General features: G+C 38.6%; 1 protein-coding gene across 3 annotated transcripts in view; it reads right to left on the reverse strand.

Annotated features, from left to right (window-relative positions):
- Positions 1-18,290, reverse strand: part of csmd1a (CUB and Sushi multiple domains 1a) — an 80,724-nt gene that overhangs the window by 28,899 nt on the left and 33,535 nt on the right. For all 3 annotated transcript variants that reach the window (XM_085176344.1, XM_085176343.1, XM_085176342.1), the window contains exon 3: positions 13,125-13,237. In XM_085176344.1, coding sequence (XP_085032470.1) covers positions 13,125-13,237 — 113 coding nt within the window. The remainder of the gene's footprint in view (positions 1-13,124; positions 13,238-18,290) is intronic.

The following is an 18,290-nucleotide window of genomic DNA, read 5'->3' on the forward strand; positions in this document are numbered from 1 at the left end:
GCTGAACCTCTGGAACTAATTGGCAAGAGGTCTGTAAACTGATTCGGTATAAAGGAGCATCTTAGACAGGCAGAGTTAGTCAGATGTAAAGATATACAGAGGTTTAGCCCCCCAAAAAACAGTCTTTAAATTATGTTACAATTTCAAAGTAATATGCTTTAATGCAAAAATTGCAAAGACTGTGAACAGCTCATCATCCACAGTACATAATATCAAAAGATTCTGAGAATCTGCAGAAATCTCTGTGTGCAAGGCACAAGGCTAAAAAATCAATATTGGATTTCCCCCTCATCATCAGACCCTCAGGCAGCACTACATTAAAAACTGGCATGCTACTGTCATGAAAATCACTGCATGGGCTCAGGAACACTTTTAGAAACCATTTTCTGTGAACACAGTTCAATCCACGAATGCAGGTTAAAGCTCTGACATGCAAAGAAGAAGCCATATGTAAATATGATAAAGAAACACTGCTGTCTTTCTGGGCCAAAGCTCATTGAAAATGCACTGTGAGGAAGTGGAAAACAGTTCTGTGGCCCCACAAAATGAAATTTGAAATTCTTTTTTTGAAAACGCAGACATTACATCCTCCAGATTAAAGAGGAGAGGGGACATCTTGTTAACTGCTCATTATCAGCACTCAGTTTGAAAGCCTGCATCTCTGACGGCATGGGGGTGCATTGGTGCCTATGGAATTGGCAGTTTATGCATCTAGCAAAGGCCCCATAAAAGTATATACATGTTATAGGGCAACATATGCTCCCATCCAGATGATGTCTTTTTCAGGGAATGGCCTACATATTTCAGCAAGACGATTATAAACCTCTTACTGCACCTATTACAACAATTTGGCTTTACAGTAGAAGCGTCTGGGTGCTAAACCAGCTGCTTGAATTTCGGAGCTTTCACTATCTGAAAACATTTGGTGTATCATGAAACAAAAACTATGGCAAAGAACACCCAAAAATGTTGGTCAATTAGAATTCTGTATGAGGCAAGAATGAGATAATATTTCTCTCCCAAAACACAGCAGCCAGTCTCCTCAGTTGCCAGATGTTTATGGAGTGTTGTTAAAAGAAGACTGCTTACCAACTTCTTTTAGACATTTTTTGAGACATGTTTCTGCCAACAATTTCAAAATGAGCCATTTTTTTCTTAAAATGTCTTACTTTTATTTGCTTTTTGTGCACAAAAGATGTGTTTTTTTGGAAATCATTGCATTCTATTTTTATTAGAATTTTACACAGCCTCACAACCTTTTTGGAACTAGGGATATACATATTTTAAAAACTTTGTTGCCATTATCCCCTTCTTAAAGCTAAATATCAATCAAGCAGCCACTCACTAGAAATTACAAGGTCTACCCACTTCTTCCCAATGACAGAGTCTGATTATTATATTCTGAGGATACCAGGAAGGACTTTTTTTGATAAAGATAAACTGTAAGTTGTCATTAACCACTGTAATGAGCTATTCCATCCTGTAGGTTTTTTTGAACATCATTTTCTGGGATATATTTCAGTTTTATTGGAGAATCAGAATTTCTTCTCAGTGTTTCTCCAGCACACATCCAGCATGGCTAAATTGTACTTTTCTTTCAAAACAGTTTGCAGGACAATAAGCAAGTTTTTTTTTCTTGAGCAGTTACAGACATGTTAAAAAGAGCCTTCATAGGACTCCATACAGTCCTTTGCCTTTTGTTTATTAAAGACCTCTCTTAAAGTCCCACCACAGCATTTCAGTTGACTTGATATCTGGAGTTTGACTGGGTCGATGCAACACTTACTCCTATACTTTTTCAGACTTTCTGTTGTAGACTTGATGGTGCACTTAAGATCATTGTCCTGTTGCATGAGCCAGTTTCAGTGAAGCTGTAGCTGTTGGACGGATGGCCTCACATTTGACTCTAAAACACTTTAATATACAGAGGAATTCATGGCAAACTCCTACAGCTACAGCTGCAGAAAAGCCCCGAATCATCACCTCTCCACCTCCATGCTTGGCAGTTGGTATGAGGTGTTTGTACATATTTTATTTATTTTTTTGGTGAGTATTGCATAATCTGACCTTGGAGTGATTTTCCCACAATGCTCTAGACCAGCAAGCTGCCAAAACGTCTGCTTTTATAGACACAATAGGTCTGGCTGCTACTTATCCTCTTAAGGCCTAAAGAAGCAAGAAAAGTATACTTAGTTTTTTTATTTTTTTTTATTTTGGGGGTTTATTGTTCTAAATAATCAGTTTGCTAGCAAAATGAGTGTGAACTAAATTAATAACACCAAATTAACACCAATATAAACATTATCTTTTAGTGACTGATAATGTAATAGCATATGATTCACATTATTTTTTTATATTCACATATGTCAGCCAACATTTCATTGTCATCTTATCTCAACACCACTCCACAACTCTCATCAGAATAGAAAGGACAGGTGGTTTCAAACCATGTCAATATAATGCCCCCCAAAGTAATATAGTGGTCAAATGTGTAGGTTTTTCTTTTGATGTCTTTTCCATTTGTTAAAAAATACATGAGACACTGTAGTTGTACAATGTTTTTCAAAGACGTACAGATTTTTATGGTTAAAAACAAATCAAAAACCCAGGGCAGAACTGCATTCACAACAACTACAGTATTTAATCCACAGTTCTCGTGTAGAAAGGGTTATACGACTTCATTCAGCCCTATAGCTGAGCGTGCGAACTGATCACACAATCAAATAAAATTACTATTTTTGGTACGTACCATCTGTTTGGTAAACCTGGAATCAAAAAGGCATTTTTACACACATAGAAACTGAGTTGTCAGATGGATATATGAATGGATAAACAGATGAAGAGGGATATAGAGCAGTGCATTATAGTGATGGGATTTCCGGCTCTTTTTAGAGATCCGGCTCTTTCGGTTCGGCTCACTAAAAAGAGCCGGCTCTTTCGGCTCCGAACCGGCTCTTCAGGTTGTTTTGTTGCTTTAATTAATTTATTATTAAGAATAATATTAAATTATGCACAAAAGGAATTACTAACATAAAAAAGTGGTTTTATTTATATATGTTTATATATAAATATATGCGGTGGCCCCTAGAGACAAAACACGTACAAACTCCAAAACACATTTCTAGCATGAACTGAACTTCCAAAGCAGAGCTACTAGATAACTTAAATTACACAATTGAAAGCATGTGTGTATTGTTTGTGTATTTATACACAGGCACTCATATATATTCAAATAATTTAAAAACAATGTTCATTTACCTCTTACTACCACACACCAAATCCGGTCGTTGGTACTTGCTGGCTTGTGTAGCCACTAGGTAACAAAAGCTCAACACTGCGCCCAGCATCCTGGAGCACTTCTGTTGTCTTTTGTATGTGTTTTGAGTTTTTACGTGCTTCGGAGTTTGTACGTGTTTTTACATGTTTTGGAGTTTTTACGTGTTTTGGAGTTTGTACGTGCTTCAGAGTTCGTACGTGATTTGAAGTTTGTATGTGCTTTGTCTCTAGGGGCCACCGTAAATATACTTTTATTTATTCACTCCACATAAAATGTAATAAATAAATCATATAATACAAAAATCAACTATTCACATTTCAACTTCTAACTATTTAAATTTTCAGCTTTTTCCTTTTACAAATTTAAAGTGAAACAACACAAAACACTGCAAACCACAACACAATTAAATATAAATTAAAATATGAAAACAAAACGAACATGCATATTCTCTGTCATATGGGCCTGCATGAATAAACTTTCTGAATCCTTTATCATCTGCAACTGAAAATAGTTGTGGATGATTACTATACCTTTCTAATGTGATGTTGTTGTCCCTGGCTATTTCTCTCTCTCTCCTTCGGGCTCTGTTCCTGTGCTACTGAGTGTAACTACCGCCCCTCACCCCTCTGCCCAGCGTAAAGCACAAGGCTCGCGTGCTGAGTGAAGCAGAAAAAAAGTGCGAGAGAGAGGCTGAGAGAAAAAACAAAAAAAACAAAAAACGTGACGGCTCGCGTTAAGGTGACGGCTCGCGTTAAGGAGCCGGCTCGCGTCGTTCACGTCAAAGAGTCGGCTCTAAGAGCCATTTCGTTCGCGAACGACCCATCACTAGTGCATTAGAGACCCTAATGCTGAAGTCACATTTCTAATGCTAATTTCCAGGATTTTTAAAGTTTGGGTGTTTTTTAATCCAAACACTAATCCTCTTCTTTCCACAGGTTTTCATAAACACATTCCTCTATAATGATGTATGATATGTAATGAATGCAATATAAAATCTCATCTCCTTAATTCCTGGCTATTTATGTGTATGAGCAAAATAAAGTACACATATAATGCACTGTTAATAATAATAATAATAATAATAATAATAATAATAATAATGAAGAAGAAGAAGAATGCATTTTATTTGAGGGCGCCTTTCAGAAACCCAAGGTCACCTTACAAAAAACAAAATTAATAAAAGGAACAGTAGTCATAAAATACATAAAAGCTTGACAACAGATAAAATCAGCATTTAAGCGAATAAGCCAGTTTAAACAAATGTGTTTTGAGCTGTGACTTAAATACGGAAAGGGAGTCAATATTTCTTAGTGCAGGAGGAAGAGAGTTCCAGAGCTGAGGAGCAGAGCGACTGAAAGCTCTGTTCCCCATAGTGATAAGGTGTGAGGATGGAACAGTAAGATGAATAGCAGATGATGATCTGAGAAGGCGGGAAACAGTGGTGATATGGAGCAGGTCACACAAATATGAAGGAGCAGATTTATGGATACACTTGTATGTAAGAAGTAAGATTTTAAAATGTATCCTGGCTTCTACGGGCAACCAGTGAAGCTGCTGAAGAACTGGGGTAATATGAGCTGTTGACGGAGTGCAAGTTATGACCCGAGCTGCAGAATTTTGAAGAAGTTGGAGTTTATAAAGGGACCTTAAGCATGTGTGACTTTTTTTTAAATTATCTTAAGAAAATGCCAACTACTGCTGGTAAAATACTAATGCTTAAACAGATCTAATGCTACAGTGACCATTTGTTGACCTACCATACACTGTAGCTTTACTTATTGTATAAGGTTAAAAAATAATAATACTAAAAAATATTAATTACTTTCTAAAGAAGACACAAAGAATTTCAGGTTGATTGCATTTTCTCTGAGACTGTATTCTCATATTGTGATGCCAACTTGAAACATTCTTTTAAACTTATATAGTAGAAAGTCTAAGGTGGTCCATGTGTAATGGGCCTTTTTATGCATGCACATTATTAATGCAGACACACGATTAATTCTAGGTGACCCATTGTACGATGTCACTTAGATATATGGTACAATAATAAGATCATTTAAAATACTCGTCTGTCTTATGTAAACCTGAGGACAAAGACAGTAGAATATAAACTTGTCGCTTGTAGTAGCTTATTGTTGACCGATGCCTACATGCAAGGACAAAACAATCTCAGCCATTCATCTGTTGTTTTTAGGTTTTTTTTCCTAGTTTCAAATTATTAAATATAGCTATGTACTGCAGGCTGCAATAAAAGTAGGCATCCCTGCATTGCACAGCACGATCCCGAGCAACAAACAGAAACTACGTCTCTGTGGGAGCTACAGAGAGCCTGTGAAATTGAAATGTATTTGTTTGAAATATCAAATTTGTGGAGTTCAACAAAGTGTGACTAAGCACATCAAAGGCAATCTAAATATCTACAAACTCACCACAACAACCCTTTACAGTTTGACGCAGAGAATGTCAGATTTAAATTCAGCACACTGCTGAGCTGAAAATATTAGCATCCAAAAATAATCCGTACATGGCAAAGAAAAAAAAAAAAAAAAAAAAAGGCAACCGGTCAGGGAGGCAGCTGTATGCACCAGATGTTATTCAGAAATGTCAATGACAAACTATTCTTTTTCCTGCAAAGCCTTCCATCATATCACTACCTTGTGACTGGACATCAAAATTACTTGGATTGTCATATTCTTCGGAAAATACCAAAGGCACAGTGGGATTTAGCTATTTATCATTTTATAGGCCAATTAAAAAAAGTCTGCGTCAAGAGCCTGGCTGCTGAAAAATGCTGCCAAGCATTCCTTGGATGACTTATTGCCACAGAAGTGTGCCAATGATGTTGAAAGAAAACAAGGTCAGCTGTTGAACAACCAGTGCATAGTATACTGTACTTTATACTTATTACACATGTGTGTGGAGATGGAGGGTGAGGTTCGGGTGACCATAACACTGTGATCTCTCTCTCTCTCTCTCTCTCTCTATATATATATATATACATATACATATATATATACATCTATCTATCTATATAAAAGAATTCCCCACTCGCCCCTGTCGGCGGTCAATCCTTCAAGCTCGGGTTCTCTACCAGAGGCCAGGGAGCTTGAGGGTCCTGCGCAGTATCTTAGCTGTTCCTAGCACTGTGCTCTTTTGGACAGAGATCTCCAATGTTGTTCCTGGAATCTGCTGGAGCCACTCACCTAGTTTGGGAGTCACCGCACCTAGTACACCGATTACCATCAGGACCACTGTTACCTTCACCCTCCACATTTTCTCGAGCTCTTCTCTGAGCCCTTGGTATTTCTCGAGCTTCTCGTGTTCCTTCTCACTGATATTGCTGTCATTGGGAACCGCTACATTTATCACTATTGCCATCTTCTTCAGTTTGTCTACCACCACTATGTCCGGTTGGTTAGCCACCATTTTGTCCGTCTGTATCTGGAAGTCCCACAGGATCTTAGCTCGGTCATTCTCCACCACCCTGGGGGGCGTCTCCCATTTTGACCTCGGGACTTTCAGGCCGTATTCAGCACAGATGTACACTATGCTGGCCACTTGGTTATGGCGTTCCATGCATGCCCTGCCAGCTAGCATCTTACACACTGCTGTTATGTGCTGGATTGTCTCAGGGGCATCTTTACACAGCCTGCACCTGGGGTCTTGCCTGGTGTGATAGACCCCAGCCTCTATGGATCTTGTGCTCAGTGCTTGTTCCTGTGCTGTCATGATTAGTGCCTCTGTGCTGTCTTTCACTCCGGCTTTGTCCAGCCACTGGTAGGATTTCTGGACATCAGCCACCTCCGCTATCTGCCGGTGGTACATGCCATATTTTATATATATATATATATATATATATATATATATATATATATATATATATATATATGTATATATATGTATACATATACATATATATGTATACACATATATATAGTATGTATGAGTTCAGGCAGGAGACAGTTTTCATTGAAAAAAAAGGTCTAAAAAAAGAGTTTGACACTTATTTTGGTAAAACAGGAAAACATAGAGGGAAATGCAGAGCACTATTGTAACAGATGTTTGCATCTTATGGCATTTTTGCCCTTCCTCTTTCCTTCTTGCTTGGCAAGTCGCTCTCCAGCAATATCTGTCTCCCAATATACCCAGTATCTCTCCATCATACATGTCCAAATGAGCTTAATCTTATTTTTTTCACTTTGTGCATGACCCATCCTTTGTGAGCTGATATACTCATTCCTAGTCCTGTCTACCCTTGTCATTCCCAATGGAAATCCCAAGGAAAATCTTAGCAATCTTTAATTCACATTCCTCCAGATTTGCCCCCCCCCCCCGCTTTTTGCCAGTGGAATCATCCCCAACCGACATGTCGAAGCACTATTATCTTGTAAACCTTTACTTTTCTAAACTGTTTTTCACTTTAGAAAATGCTAAAAGAATTAGGCTGGAACATTGTCCCAAGTGGTGCTAGTTAAGGCAGGGCGCATCGTTCAGCGTGAATTCATTTGAGAATTACTCGTACTATATTCACATGGGTACAATTAGAAATCAAGCAGACTTTGTGCTAGGGAGCTGGCTGGTTAAATGTCCACGTGTCCAGATTGCTTCAGGCATTTGGATTCTGAAATGCACCTGCAACAGCTATATCTAGAAATGTTGAGAGATGCAGCGCATGTGTCAAAGTGACTAGAGTGTGACCTAGAGGGTTAGATAAAAAAATAAAATAGAAGGTTCATTACCACAACTGAACACCGTTAGTGAAACAACTCACTAGGCAATGGGGGTGATTGAAACAAACACAACAAATAACTCATGTATTCAAATAACACTAATAAAACGCTAATCATCTAAACATCTCACAGGCAGCTACTCAAAAACAATATGAACAACAAGAATATATCAACTTGCGTCCTTTGATTCATGGGCTCCAAACCATACCCAAAAGCAGATTGTACCCTGTGAACCTCAGTTTGTGCCTGAACAGAGCCAGTTTTAATTTCAGCTACCAGATGTTGCTGGGACATTGGGCAGACCGCACTCAGCCAAATAAAAATGTGATGAAATTATTTTTCAGGATGACATTACATTTTATAAGAAATGTAACTCTCCTCAATAACTTCTCATGGACTTGTATTGATTTCTTTTGCTAGGATATAATGTTTTTTCAAGCATTTTTAAGCTTTAGATAAAGTATTAAACTTTTAGACGTTTATTCAGGGCTCAATGTTGCTAAAGGATCTGATGTATAGATTCACAGGTCTGATGCCCATTCTCTGTAAGAACAAAAATAAAAACTAAACAAAAAGACACGACAGACTAATATACCATTGAAACTTGCTTAGGGTAAATTTCAGGCAATCTAGTCCAGACTTCTCTTTAAGAGAACTACAGAGTGAAACAAAGGACTATTTCTCGAAAGTAAATGTTTTGAAAAAGTAACCCCAGGTCACTAATTAAAAAGTAATAGATGCATCCCCACTATATTTATACCCGCACTGACTCACTGCCCTTCGGTGTATGGAAAGTCATAACTAATGTGTCAGACAGACGTAGCCCTTGAATGAATTCACAGGACACATTGCAGATATTTGAAGCTGTTGCTTTAGATAAAGTCTTTTATCATATGAAGGGGAAAAAGTACTAAAACCTGCTCGCTATGTAACCACACGGAAATTTTTAGGAAAAGAAAGTAGTACTTTGAATAAGAGCCCGCACGTAACATTGAATCAGGGTTTCAGATTTTATGAGGATTTAAAGAACCCCCTAAAGATATTAAGTGTGTGAGATGCAGTGTTAGCCTTGAGCTAACAAGTGGTGCTGTCTGGAGGGCCTTAAATAAACTGTTGATAGAACCGAACCTTGTGAAAACAGCTGCTCCCCAACACTAGGGGCTTGTGCTAAACATGAAAACCTGTGCAGACTTGACTTTTGGTGGAACAGTGAATGCAAATTTAGATCATAAACTGAGGTCTTTTAGCCTAACAAAGCATTGCCCAGTGTGCGAAATAAAGTCTGAATTATATATAAAGTCTAAGGAAAAAGGGGAAATTATTTCTTCTTTACAATAATGTTAACAGAATATGTCAAATGTATTTCAAAACAAAGAAAAACGACAAAAGACCAGAACATGCTCATAGCAAACACTGCTGTTCAGTTTTTGCTTAAAATTCACATAAAGACAATGAGAATGGCTTGCATTATCCTCATCACAGTGGTAACGAGTGAGTTATGTGAAATAGCAAATTGGGTAGTTGGGTGCGAGATTTCTCTTGGGCTGTGCTATTTTTTCCCCCTGTATATCTAATGACTGTGTAGCCCTTTGAAGAAGATGGAAGTTTGACGGAGTGGCAGTGTTTGTGAGCACGCATGCAGCATACTTTCCCCACAGGAGCCGCCTGGGTAGATTGCCTGTGAGCAGGCTGCCGAGCTGAGCTGTTTTATGCAGGAGTGGAAAAGAGCACTGACTAAAGCCATGTTGGATCACAGAGCAAATAACACATCGACATGCACAGACATACAAACTCAGTGGAAAATCTGGATTGCTACACAAATGAAACACAAATAAAATGATTCGGGGGGACAAGATGAAATTGCATTGTATGGGTCAGCTGTCCTTCAAAGAGTCCTCAAACAACAGTGGTGGATGAAATGCCAGTGGGAAAGATTTAAGACAAGCACACAAATACTTTTTTTTTGTTTTGTTGAAAACACACTACCTGCAACAAAGGACAAGCAGATACCTTTGCTACCAGCACATGTACAATGCACTGCTGTATCTCTAAAGCACTAGTGGCCATTGTTTAGCAGTGTTGTAGAAAAGGCCCGTATCTCCACTCCCTTATAAATGCAGCATGATCCTTCCAGGCCGTGAGTAAGCATAAAGGTCACTCTGACAGAATTGTGGTAGTACAAGAAAGTAGGCACGACAAATGAAAAATAAATAAATAAAACCACTGGTTGCTGGAGAATGTTTGATGGATTGTTGTGCATTATAGGAAACTATATAAAAGACTGACAGCATCTCCATCTGGTCGTGTCCTTCAAATGCATGTAGATTTAGTTCCACTTAATTGCAATAATGATTCTATCATAACGCATTTTAAAACATAAGAATGAGCAGCACATACATATTCATGTGCGAGATGTGGATAACCACAGCAATATAACGAGGAACAATGGTACCGTGACAGTTACTCAGATGTGAAAATGAATACATTATGGAGGAGTACACTGAACTTTTTTTTTAATTGTAAATGTAGCACTCATAACACATCTAGAAAAACTACTACTCCACCAAAACATTTTTTGGTGGAGTAGTAGTTTTGGAGTAGTAGGTTCAAAGGCAGTGCACAGGCCACCACGTGTCACTCAAGTCTTCCTAGATTGCGTGTTGCCCAATGGACAAAAAGTAAATCAGTAAACAGCCAAATGAGGCCCAAATGAGGCAGAGGAGACGGAAGAGTGCACCTCAAGGCTATGATGTTAAGTCACAGATGAGTGCATCAAAACAGCGCCACATGGCCGTAAACTAACAGCGATTAGGTTTAGGCATGTAAAGCAAGTGCTTAGTGTTAGGTTAAAGGCTTGAAATTAATTCTTGTTTCAAAGGTTTGACAACTAGATGAAGGTTAGAATGACCGGACCAGGATTAGTTTTCATACTAACTGGTTGTCTCAAATCGTGCTCTCAGTTACTCACTTTAAACCAGCAGATGATTTTAAAAAAACACTGATATTTTTGAGAAACAGCATTGCCACAATGAGCCATTAAAGAATGAATGATAGGCTTAACAAACTCAATGTTACACGCATGTTACAGTGAAACATAGAGGGTAAAATTTTCAAACGAAACATTTTCCTGATTGATGTACTAGCTACGAGATGAAATAAGCCGCTTTGATATAATATTGCCTATTGTACATGTTTGCAAATATTCTCAACTGTAGTTCTAACTACAGTGCTGCTAAGAAAACAGGAATAAAGCTGTGCCTTATGTGTAACGATGTGTTAAATATCCCCATCAGCATGAAATTGTGTTGGAGAGTAAACACGCAGAAACTGGAATACAACCAAACCACCCAGGGAAGAGCAAGAGAGACACAAGAAAAATTTGATGCAGGAAAGGAAATGTAGTCAAGCTCAGGAAAAAAGAGGCAGAAAGAGTAAAGATGGAGAAAGTCTCAGTGGCAGATGGACAGGGGAAATGTCCTTGACTGGCTAGGTCTGGGGCAGGTGGGAAGATGAAGATAGAGGGTCTCCAGGACGGGGTCGGCCTGTTAGTGAACGATTTAAGCAGAAAGTAAGAAAAAAGGATGTAGAAGAGTGCAGAAAAGCTAAAGAAGCAAATATAACACAAGTTTTTAAAAAAAAGGTCAGGATGCTGTGTAAAATGTAATTTAAAACACAATGTGGTGATTTGTAAATCTCATAAACCCAATTTATCCAAAACTGGACATAAACATATTGTTTATATAACTATTTAAATAACTGTTTAAATTTAGACCTTTACAATTTCATGAAAAATATTAGCTCATTTTGAATTTTATGGCAGCAACCTGGGTCAAAAAATTTGGGATGGGGACAACAAGGAGATGGAAAAGTAAGTGGTACTAAAAAGGAGACAGCTGGAGTAACTAATTAGGTTACTTGGCAACAGTCCAGTTATGGGATAATAAATGAGCAGAGTTACTCATTAAAATGGACAGTTTAATCAATCTACAAAACATAATAAAAAATCAGAATAATGTTGCTCTGTGTAAAATTGTGAAGACTTTAAAGATCACATCATCTAAAGTGCATAATATTACCAAATGATTCAAAGAATCTGGAGAAATCTCTGTGTGCAGGGGACAAGGCTGGAAATCAGTGTTGAAAACACATGATCTCCGGGTTCTTGGGCACCATTGCACTAAAAACAGGAACGATTCTGTCATGGAAATCAGTGAATAGGCTCAGAAACGCTTCCTGTGACATCTGTGATACTGACTGTGACATCCACGAATGCAGGTCACAGCTTTAACATGCAAAGAAAAAGCCAAATGTGAACATAATCAAGAAATTTTGCTGTCTTTCTGAACATCATGTCCTCCAGACTCAAGAGGTAAACATGGCTGTGTCCCAAGTTCTTTAAGAAATGGTGCTGCCATCAATTTCAAATTACATTTTACACAGCATCTCAACTTTTTTCGAATTGGCTGTACAGATAGAAGGTCGTGGGGACTAGGCAAGCGAACAAGTTGATACCCAAGGAGGGAAGGAAAGGAAAACATTAAGACAAAACGTAAAGTAAGAATGGAAAAAGAACGAGACACAGAGATGGATGAGTGAACGCTTTCACCTGAAACAGCAGACGGGGAAAAGAGCAGGAATGAACACGATGGTCACAGAAGGATTGCTCATATTTAGACAGCTCCCCGCTGCACTCAGCTCTGCTCCAACACAGATAACTCAGTGCATCCATTAGTTCAACTAATTCCCATCGCCATCTGCCAAGCAATTTCAGATCCACCTCTGGAGTCGCAGGAAAGGTTCTGGACTTTGGGGGAGGGATGTTGGATTTGGAAAATATTGGATTAATTTGCTTAATTGAAGAGCCTAATGTTTCCATAACTCAACAGTGGAAGCCCTAAAGGAAATCAGGTGCCGTAAGTGTGATCACAGGTCCCTTCTCGTAAGAATAAATGTTGTCTCCTTCTCCTGGCAGAAGGATTTTTCTTCTAAATGAACACAGATACTTTATCATAGTTTCTAACACTGCATATTACACATTAATACACACATTTCTTGTCATACTATGTATGAAAGAATGACAGGAAGAGACAAAGAGCAGAAAATTATGCTGTCCTTACCTTCATAAGCTACCTTAAATCCATGAGCGCTTACTGCAAAGTCACTGGTAAGCCTCAAGGAAAAAATAGAGCCAGAACTGGTAACAGGTGGAGGGATGGTAAATCCTGTTAACCTGTAGAATAGGAAAAAGAGACCTCAGAACTGAATGCATGACTGAATTCATAACATTTCCACATCCTTTACACCAGCATGAAATAAGATGCACCCTGAAAAAAGAAACCTCACTTTCAAACGTGGAATATAAGAAATTAGATTTTTTTTTATGAACTTGAACTATGTGATGGCATCCACAAAAACCTGTCATATGTTATATAAATCTGTATATTTATTTATTTTTTGTAAATACAAACAGGATGCACTTTTTAGATTCCACAAGCTAAAATAAGACAAGTTCAAGGGAAACTCAGACCTCCAGTAATGGAGGTTCAGCATCCCCTGTGAATACTCCTGAATCCAATTATGCTTTTGTTTCTCCTTTGAAAAATTAACAATTCTAAACAGACAACTTAAAAACTCGTGAGGCTGAAATTGAACATATTAAATATATGCTTGTTTGTTTTTTTATTTAAATCAGCTAGGCTACCTGTGAAGGTAAATTACTTTAATTAAAATTTTTCTGTTGAGAGATGTGTGCGAACAAAATCCAACGACTTCACACACATTTAAACTTGTTACATATAACCAGTGTTGGGACTAACGCATTATTAAGTAACGCGTTACAGTAACTACGTTATTATTGTGGTAACGAGCACGGTAACTAGTTATTATGCCAAAATCAGGAACGCGTTAGTCGTTACTGGGATTTAGATACGGTCGTTACTCGTTACTTTGTGTGGTGGCTATCGCGGAGCTTCCACAGATTCTGTAACATTAGCAAGTGTTGGAGGCAGCAGGTGGAGGAGGGAAAGGGGACGCAGAAGGAAAAGAGACCCGAGGCGGCCGCCGGTCCAAGTGTGAACTGAACTTCAGGTAAGAAGTTATGACCTGCAGTCTATCTGGGTCAGATATAAACCAAGTTTAGGTGGAGTTTATTTTCGTTATTTTGACTTTTTCCGTACTGCGTACTAGCTAGTTTCTATACAGCTGTGTGGGTGCTATGAAGTTAATGATGTTGAACTTTATTTTGTTCATAAGTTATTAGAGTTGCCAACCGTCCCGTCTGGTATTCAGAGAAAATATTACGCGTTTCTTATTGAGGTGAAAAGGAACAATTTGTCCCGTAATTCAGCTACAATGAAAAAGGCACAAAGCTGGAGTTAATCTGTGTCTTTGCTGCACAGCTGCCTCTTCTTCTTTCATTCTCCCCCTCCCTCTCCTGTTTCTACTTCAATCATGAAAACTGATCAATGATCAGCTGATCGGCTCTCTTGTTTGTTTATCGCCCACTTTGCGCCAGAAAGAGGAAACCAGTCGCGCTAAACAACAGCAGCACGTTCAAGCTTGAGCAGCCGTTGTTAGAATTTATTTAATATTAATTTCTAGTATCAGCTGATGTTTGCTGGAGCCACAGCTGCAAAAAAGCTGCTGGTCATAATATCGGTTTGGTTATCTGGTGAGAGGGAAACATGAAGATGAAACCAGGAGATGTCCTTACTGAATCATCAGAGCTGAACAGGTGATGGAGAAACACGTTTACCTTTTAGGTGACATAAATGAGTTGAAGGGAAGTTATGAACTGTTTCTGAGAGACAAATAACCCCAGGATCCTTTTCTAAGTAGCTGACAGCTGGTAACTGTGCAGGGGCGGGTCTAGCAAAGGTTTGCCAGGGGGGCCAGGTAGGGCATTAACAGGGAGAGGGGGGCACAAGGAAATACTTTTCTTTCTTATTCTCATTTAAAATGTCTGGCTTTTAAAAAATAATTATCTGAATCTTACAACAAACGATTGATAGATTGGTGCATATATACCATCAAAACAGTGAACATCACTGTCACAACAGCGTTTGTTTTCATTCAAAGGCTTTATGATTTTTCCTATAATGGCGGGCCAGTCTCAAGTCAAAATGCCCGGGCCAATTTTCTGTCCCAGTCCAGCCCTGTATGCAGCTCATCTGCAGTCTGGTGTTGCCTACATCTTCCTATTCAGAAGGCAGAATTTCCGAGTTCTGAGTACAATCAAAGCACCACGACTGCAGTTTTTGTGTTGGATGTAAAAGGCGCACATGACGCTGTGACGTAGGCTAGAATCATGGCATTCTCTCGTGGAAATATGCACATTATCTTTTCCTTTCTATTGGTAGGTGGCACAGTGCACTTGTGGCAAGTAAGCAAGCTAGAAGACTGGCAAAGTTATGGAAGCAACACATTAACAAGAGAATTCTGAGTAAAACCAAAGTTACTTTCCCTAGTAACTAGTTACTTTGAAAGTAACGAGTAACTTGAAGTAACTGAGTTACTTTTGATAGAAGTAACTAGTAATGTAACTAAGTTACTATTTTAAAGTAACTTACCCAACACTGCATATAACGACAATTTAAAAGTCCTCACAGCAGCAGTGACTTTGTGTGCCATAGCATTTTGGGTCTAATAAAACAGAACAGCTCTGAGAATTGTGATGCAATTTGTCCAGCAGTAATATACTCAGTACTATACAATCAAAACCCAAGCGGGAACCTTCCCCATTGTTGGTTGGCCTGTGAGGGCTGGCAGCTGCATTGTAACAGACTGCTTCATTACTGCATTTCAAATTAGGTGCAGACCCAAACAAATCCATTTACTTTCACGACGTCGTAAACAAGATGTGTTGCTGACCATTCCTCAGCGGCAGTTGCTAATGTTCTATCGACCTTCCACTGCTGTAAGCCAGGCAACGAAGCATGAACTAAAGTTGTGCATGAAACAAAATGTCTCCTTTTCTATTGCCCTCTCGTTTTCTCGCTTTTTCTTTTTTATTACACATTTTTGGAGCCGTATGTGTGACCAAATCTCTGTTTGACAATAAGCCAGGTAAATAATGTCTGCAGCAGGCCAAATGTGCAAAAACAGAAACTTCCCAAGTGACAGTAATAAAGAAGGTGCTTGTTTTACAACTTCAATAGAGTTTACAATTACAGCACTGTGAACTGTGTAGTAAATAATCACCCTTTTTTGCAGGCACAGCCCAGCATGCCAAGATATTGCTTAACATCAGCTGCTGCATGCCGTTACTGAATAACGGAAAGAAAACATAAAGGGTAATCTTAGAAGCTTAATGTAAAAAAAGATCATTGTACATAATTTGCCTGGTGTGTCAATTAAAAGCAAATAGGTTGCACAATCAGAAAACCTTGTTGGGGTCTTTAAAAATAACTAGAAAAACACAAGAGACAGGTAACACACTGAAACATTATTTACCACTTTTCATTATCTTACTTATTAATGTTTTTGACCAATGACATTTACTGAAATGTCTCAACTGGTTACAACCTAGATAATAAGGGGAATGTCACTCAAAGCCTACTCAGCGCCCACACTGTATAGAGTGGAGAGAAAGGAGGAAAGAAAACTATACCAGTCTCTGCGCAGAAAGAAAAAAAGTGCACCGAAATTCTTACGGATGTGGAGTGGAAACAAATCTCATGATATAGCTGGCATTAGAATGTCACGCATGGAGGCATCAGTTTGACATGACTTTGGCTCTGTGCTATCAAGCACAAAAGTCACATTGAAAAGACAAGTGTGTAAACCTGGCCTTTCCCTTTGGTCCCGCCACTGGCCGCTGCTGCATTTAACAAACGAATCCTCAGACTTTCTTTTGCAAAACAGTTCTTTCTTTGCCATTTCAACAGGAAGACGGGGGTTGGAGGGGTCTACGGTGCCATTTTGTGTAATAGTTACATGCTTTCAGTGAATTACAGTTTGATGTCAAGCTGAACAGTCTTTAAAATTGCTCTCCTTACCCCATGTCTAGGGAGGAGGATGCATGGGGGAACTAATTATTGGCTGAGCAGAACAGACAAGAACAGAACAATCAGTGGCTTCAGAGTGCATGCTCACACAGATATTGATGGCACTCACCAGCTTGAGTGCAATGCAGTTACACAATGACACTAAAAAGCCTTGACCTGAAATGGTTACTGGAAAAGTGCAGCAAATGAAGACTGAATTATTATATCCACAAATAAATAACTTGACAAAGTATTTTTTTTCTTTCACCAATGCCTATAAAAACTGAGTGTAGAAAAGAAGAGGAAAAGTGCTGCTATGGCAACGTGATATACGTGATATAGAGAAATTAGGAGAGAGACAAAAAAAATTTATGCAGTATACCAATATACACAGGGTAGTGAGAGGAATGCTTCTCCTAAAATCATCCAAAAATCTAGAGAAAAAAAGGCAAAAACATGTTCTTATGATCACAGGTGGATAATAAAACAGAAAACTGAAGTATTGCACTGTCATCATAACAGCACTATACAGCAAAGGAGTGAGGATGCCATGGGTTTAGCCGACATTATGTGGAGACAGTGTTTCTAAATCTGGCATTGAAAGGGATTAAGAGGTGACAAGTCTACGTATGCATCCAAATTCTATACCCCTTCTATACTTCCAAACCTCAAATTTCAAATGTGGACAGGTCTCACGTCTCAACTTTGCAGGTCAGCATAATGTTGGACTATTTTAAAGTTGAAAATCCGAACAAGCATCTTGCAGGCATGGAAACATGCCTCCACATAAGAAACACTTATTCTGCTTGTCTGCAAAGACAAGGACATGTTATGAGTGCAACTGATTTTGAGATAATTAGACTGCATCACATTACTAATGCATTAGAATGATAATTAGAATGATACTAAAGGGTCCTGAGGAATGAAAGAATCTACAGTTTCTGAACCTCACAGTGGAACTGCACATCTATGCACATCTATTCTGTAAAATCTTTCAACAGTCCATAGTCTAGACAAGGTCTGGATAATATGGAACAAAAATCTGTTTAAATGATAGTGTTGTCGGATACTGCAAATTTTGACACTGATCTGATACTAAATATAGTGGAACCCGGCTTACGAAGACCCCATCTAACGAAAAATTCAAGTTACGAAGGCACTTAACGGCAATATTTTTGCCCGTGGTACGACAAAATGCCTGTGTAACAAAATCCGTTTGCGAAATGCGTTTCGCTGTTCCACGTGAAAGACGTATTGTTGTTGCAGTGCGCTATTTTGTGTGCTTTTCGTTTGCAATTA

Source organism: Neolamprologus multifasciatus, chromosome 11 (assembly GCF_963576455.1).
Source record: "Neolamprologus multifasciatus chromosome 11, fNeoMul1.2, whole genome shotgun sequence".
NCBI lineage: Eukaryota > Metazoa > Chordata > Actinopteri > Cichliformes > Cichlidae > Neolamprologus > Neolamprologus multifasciatus.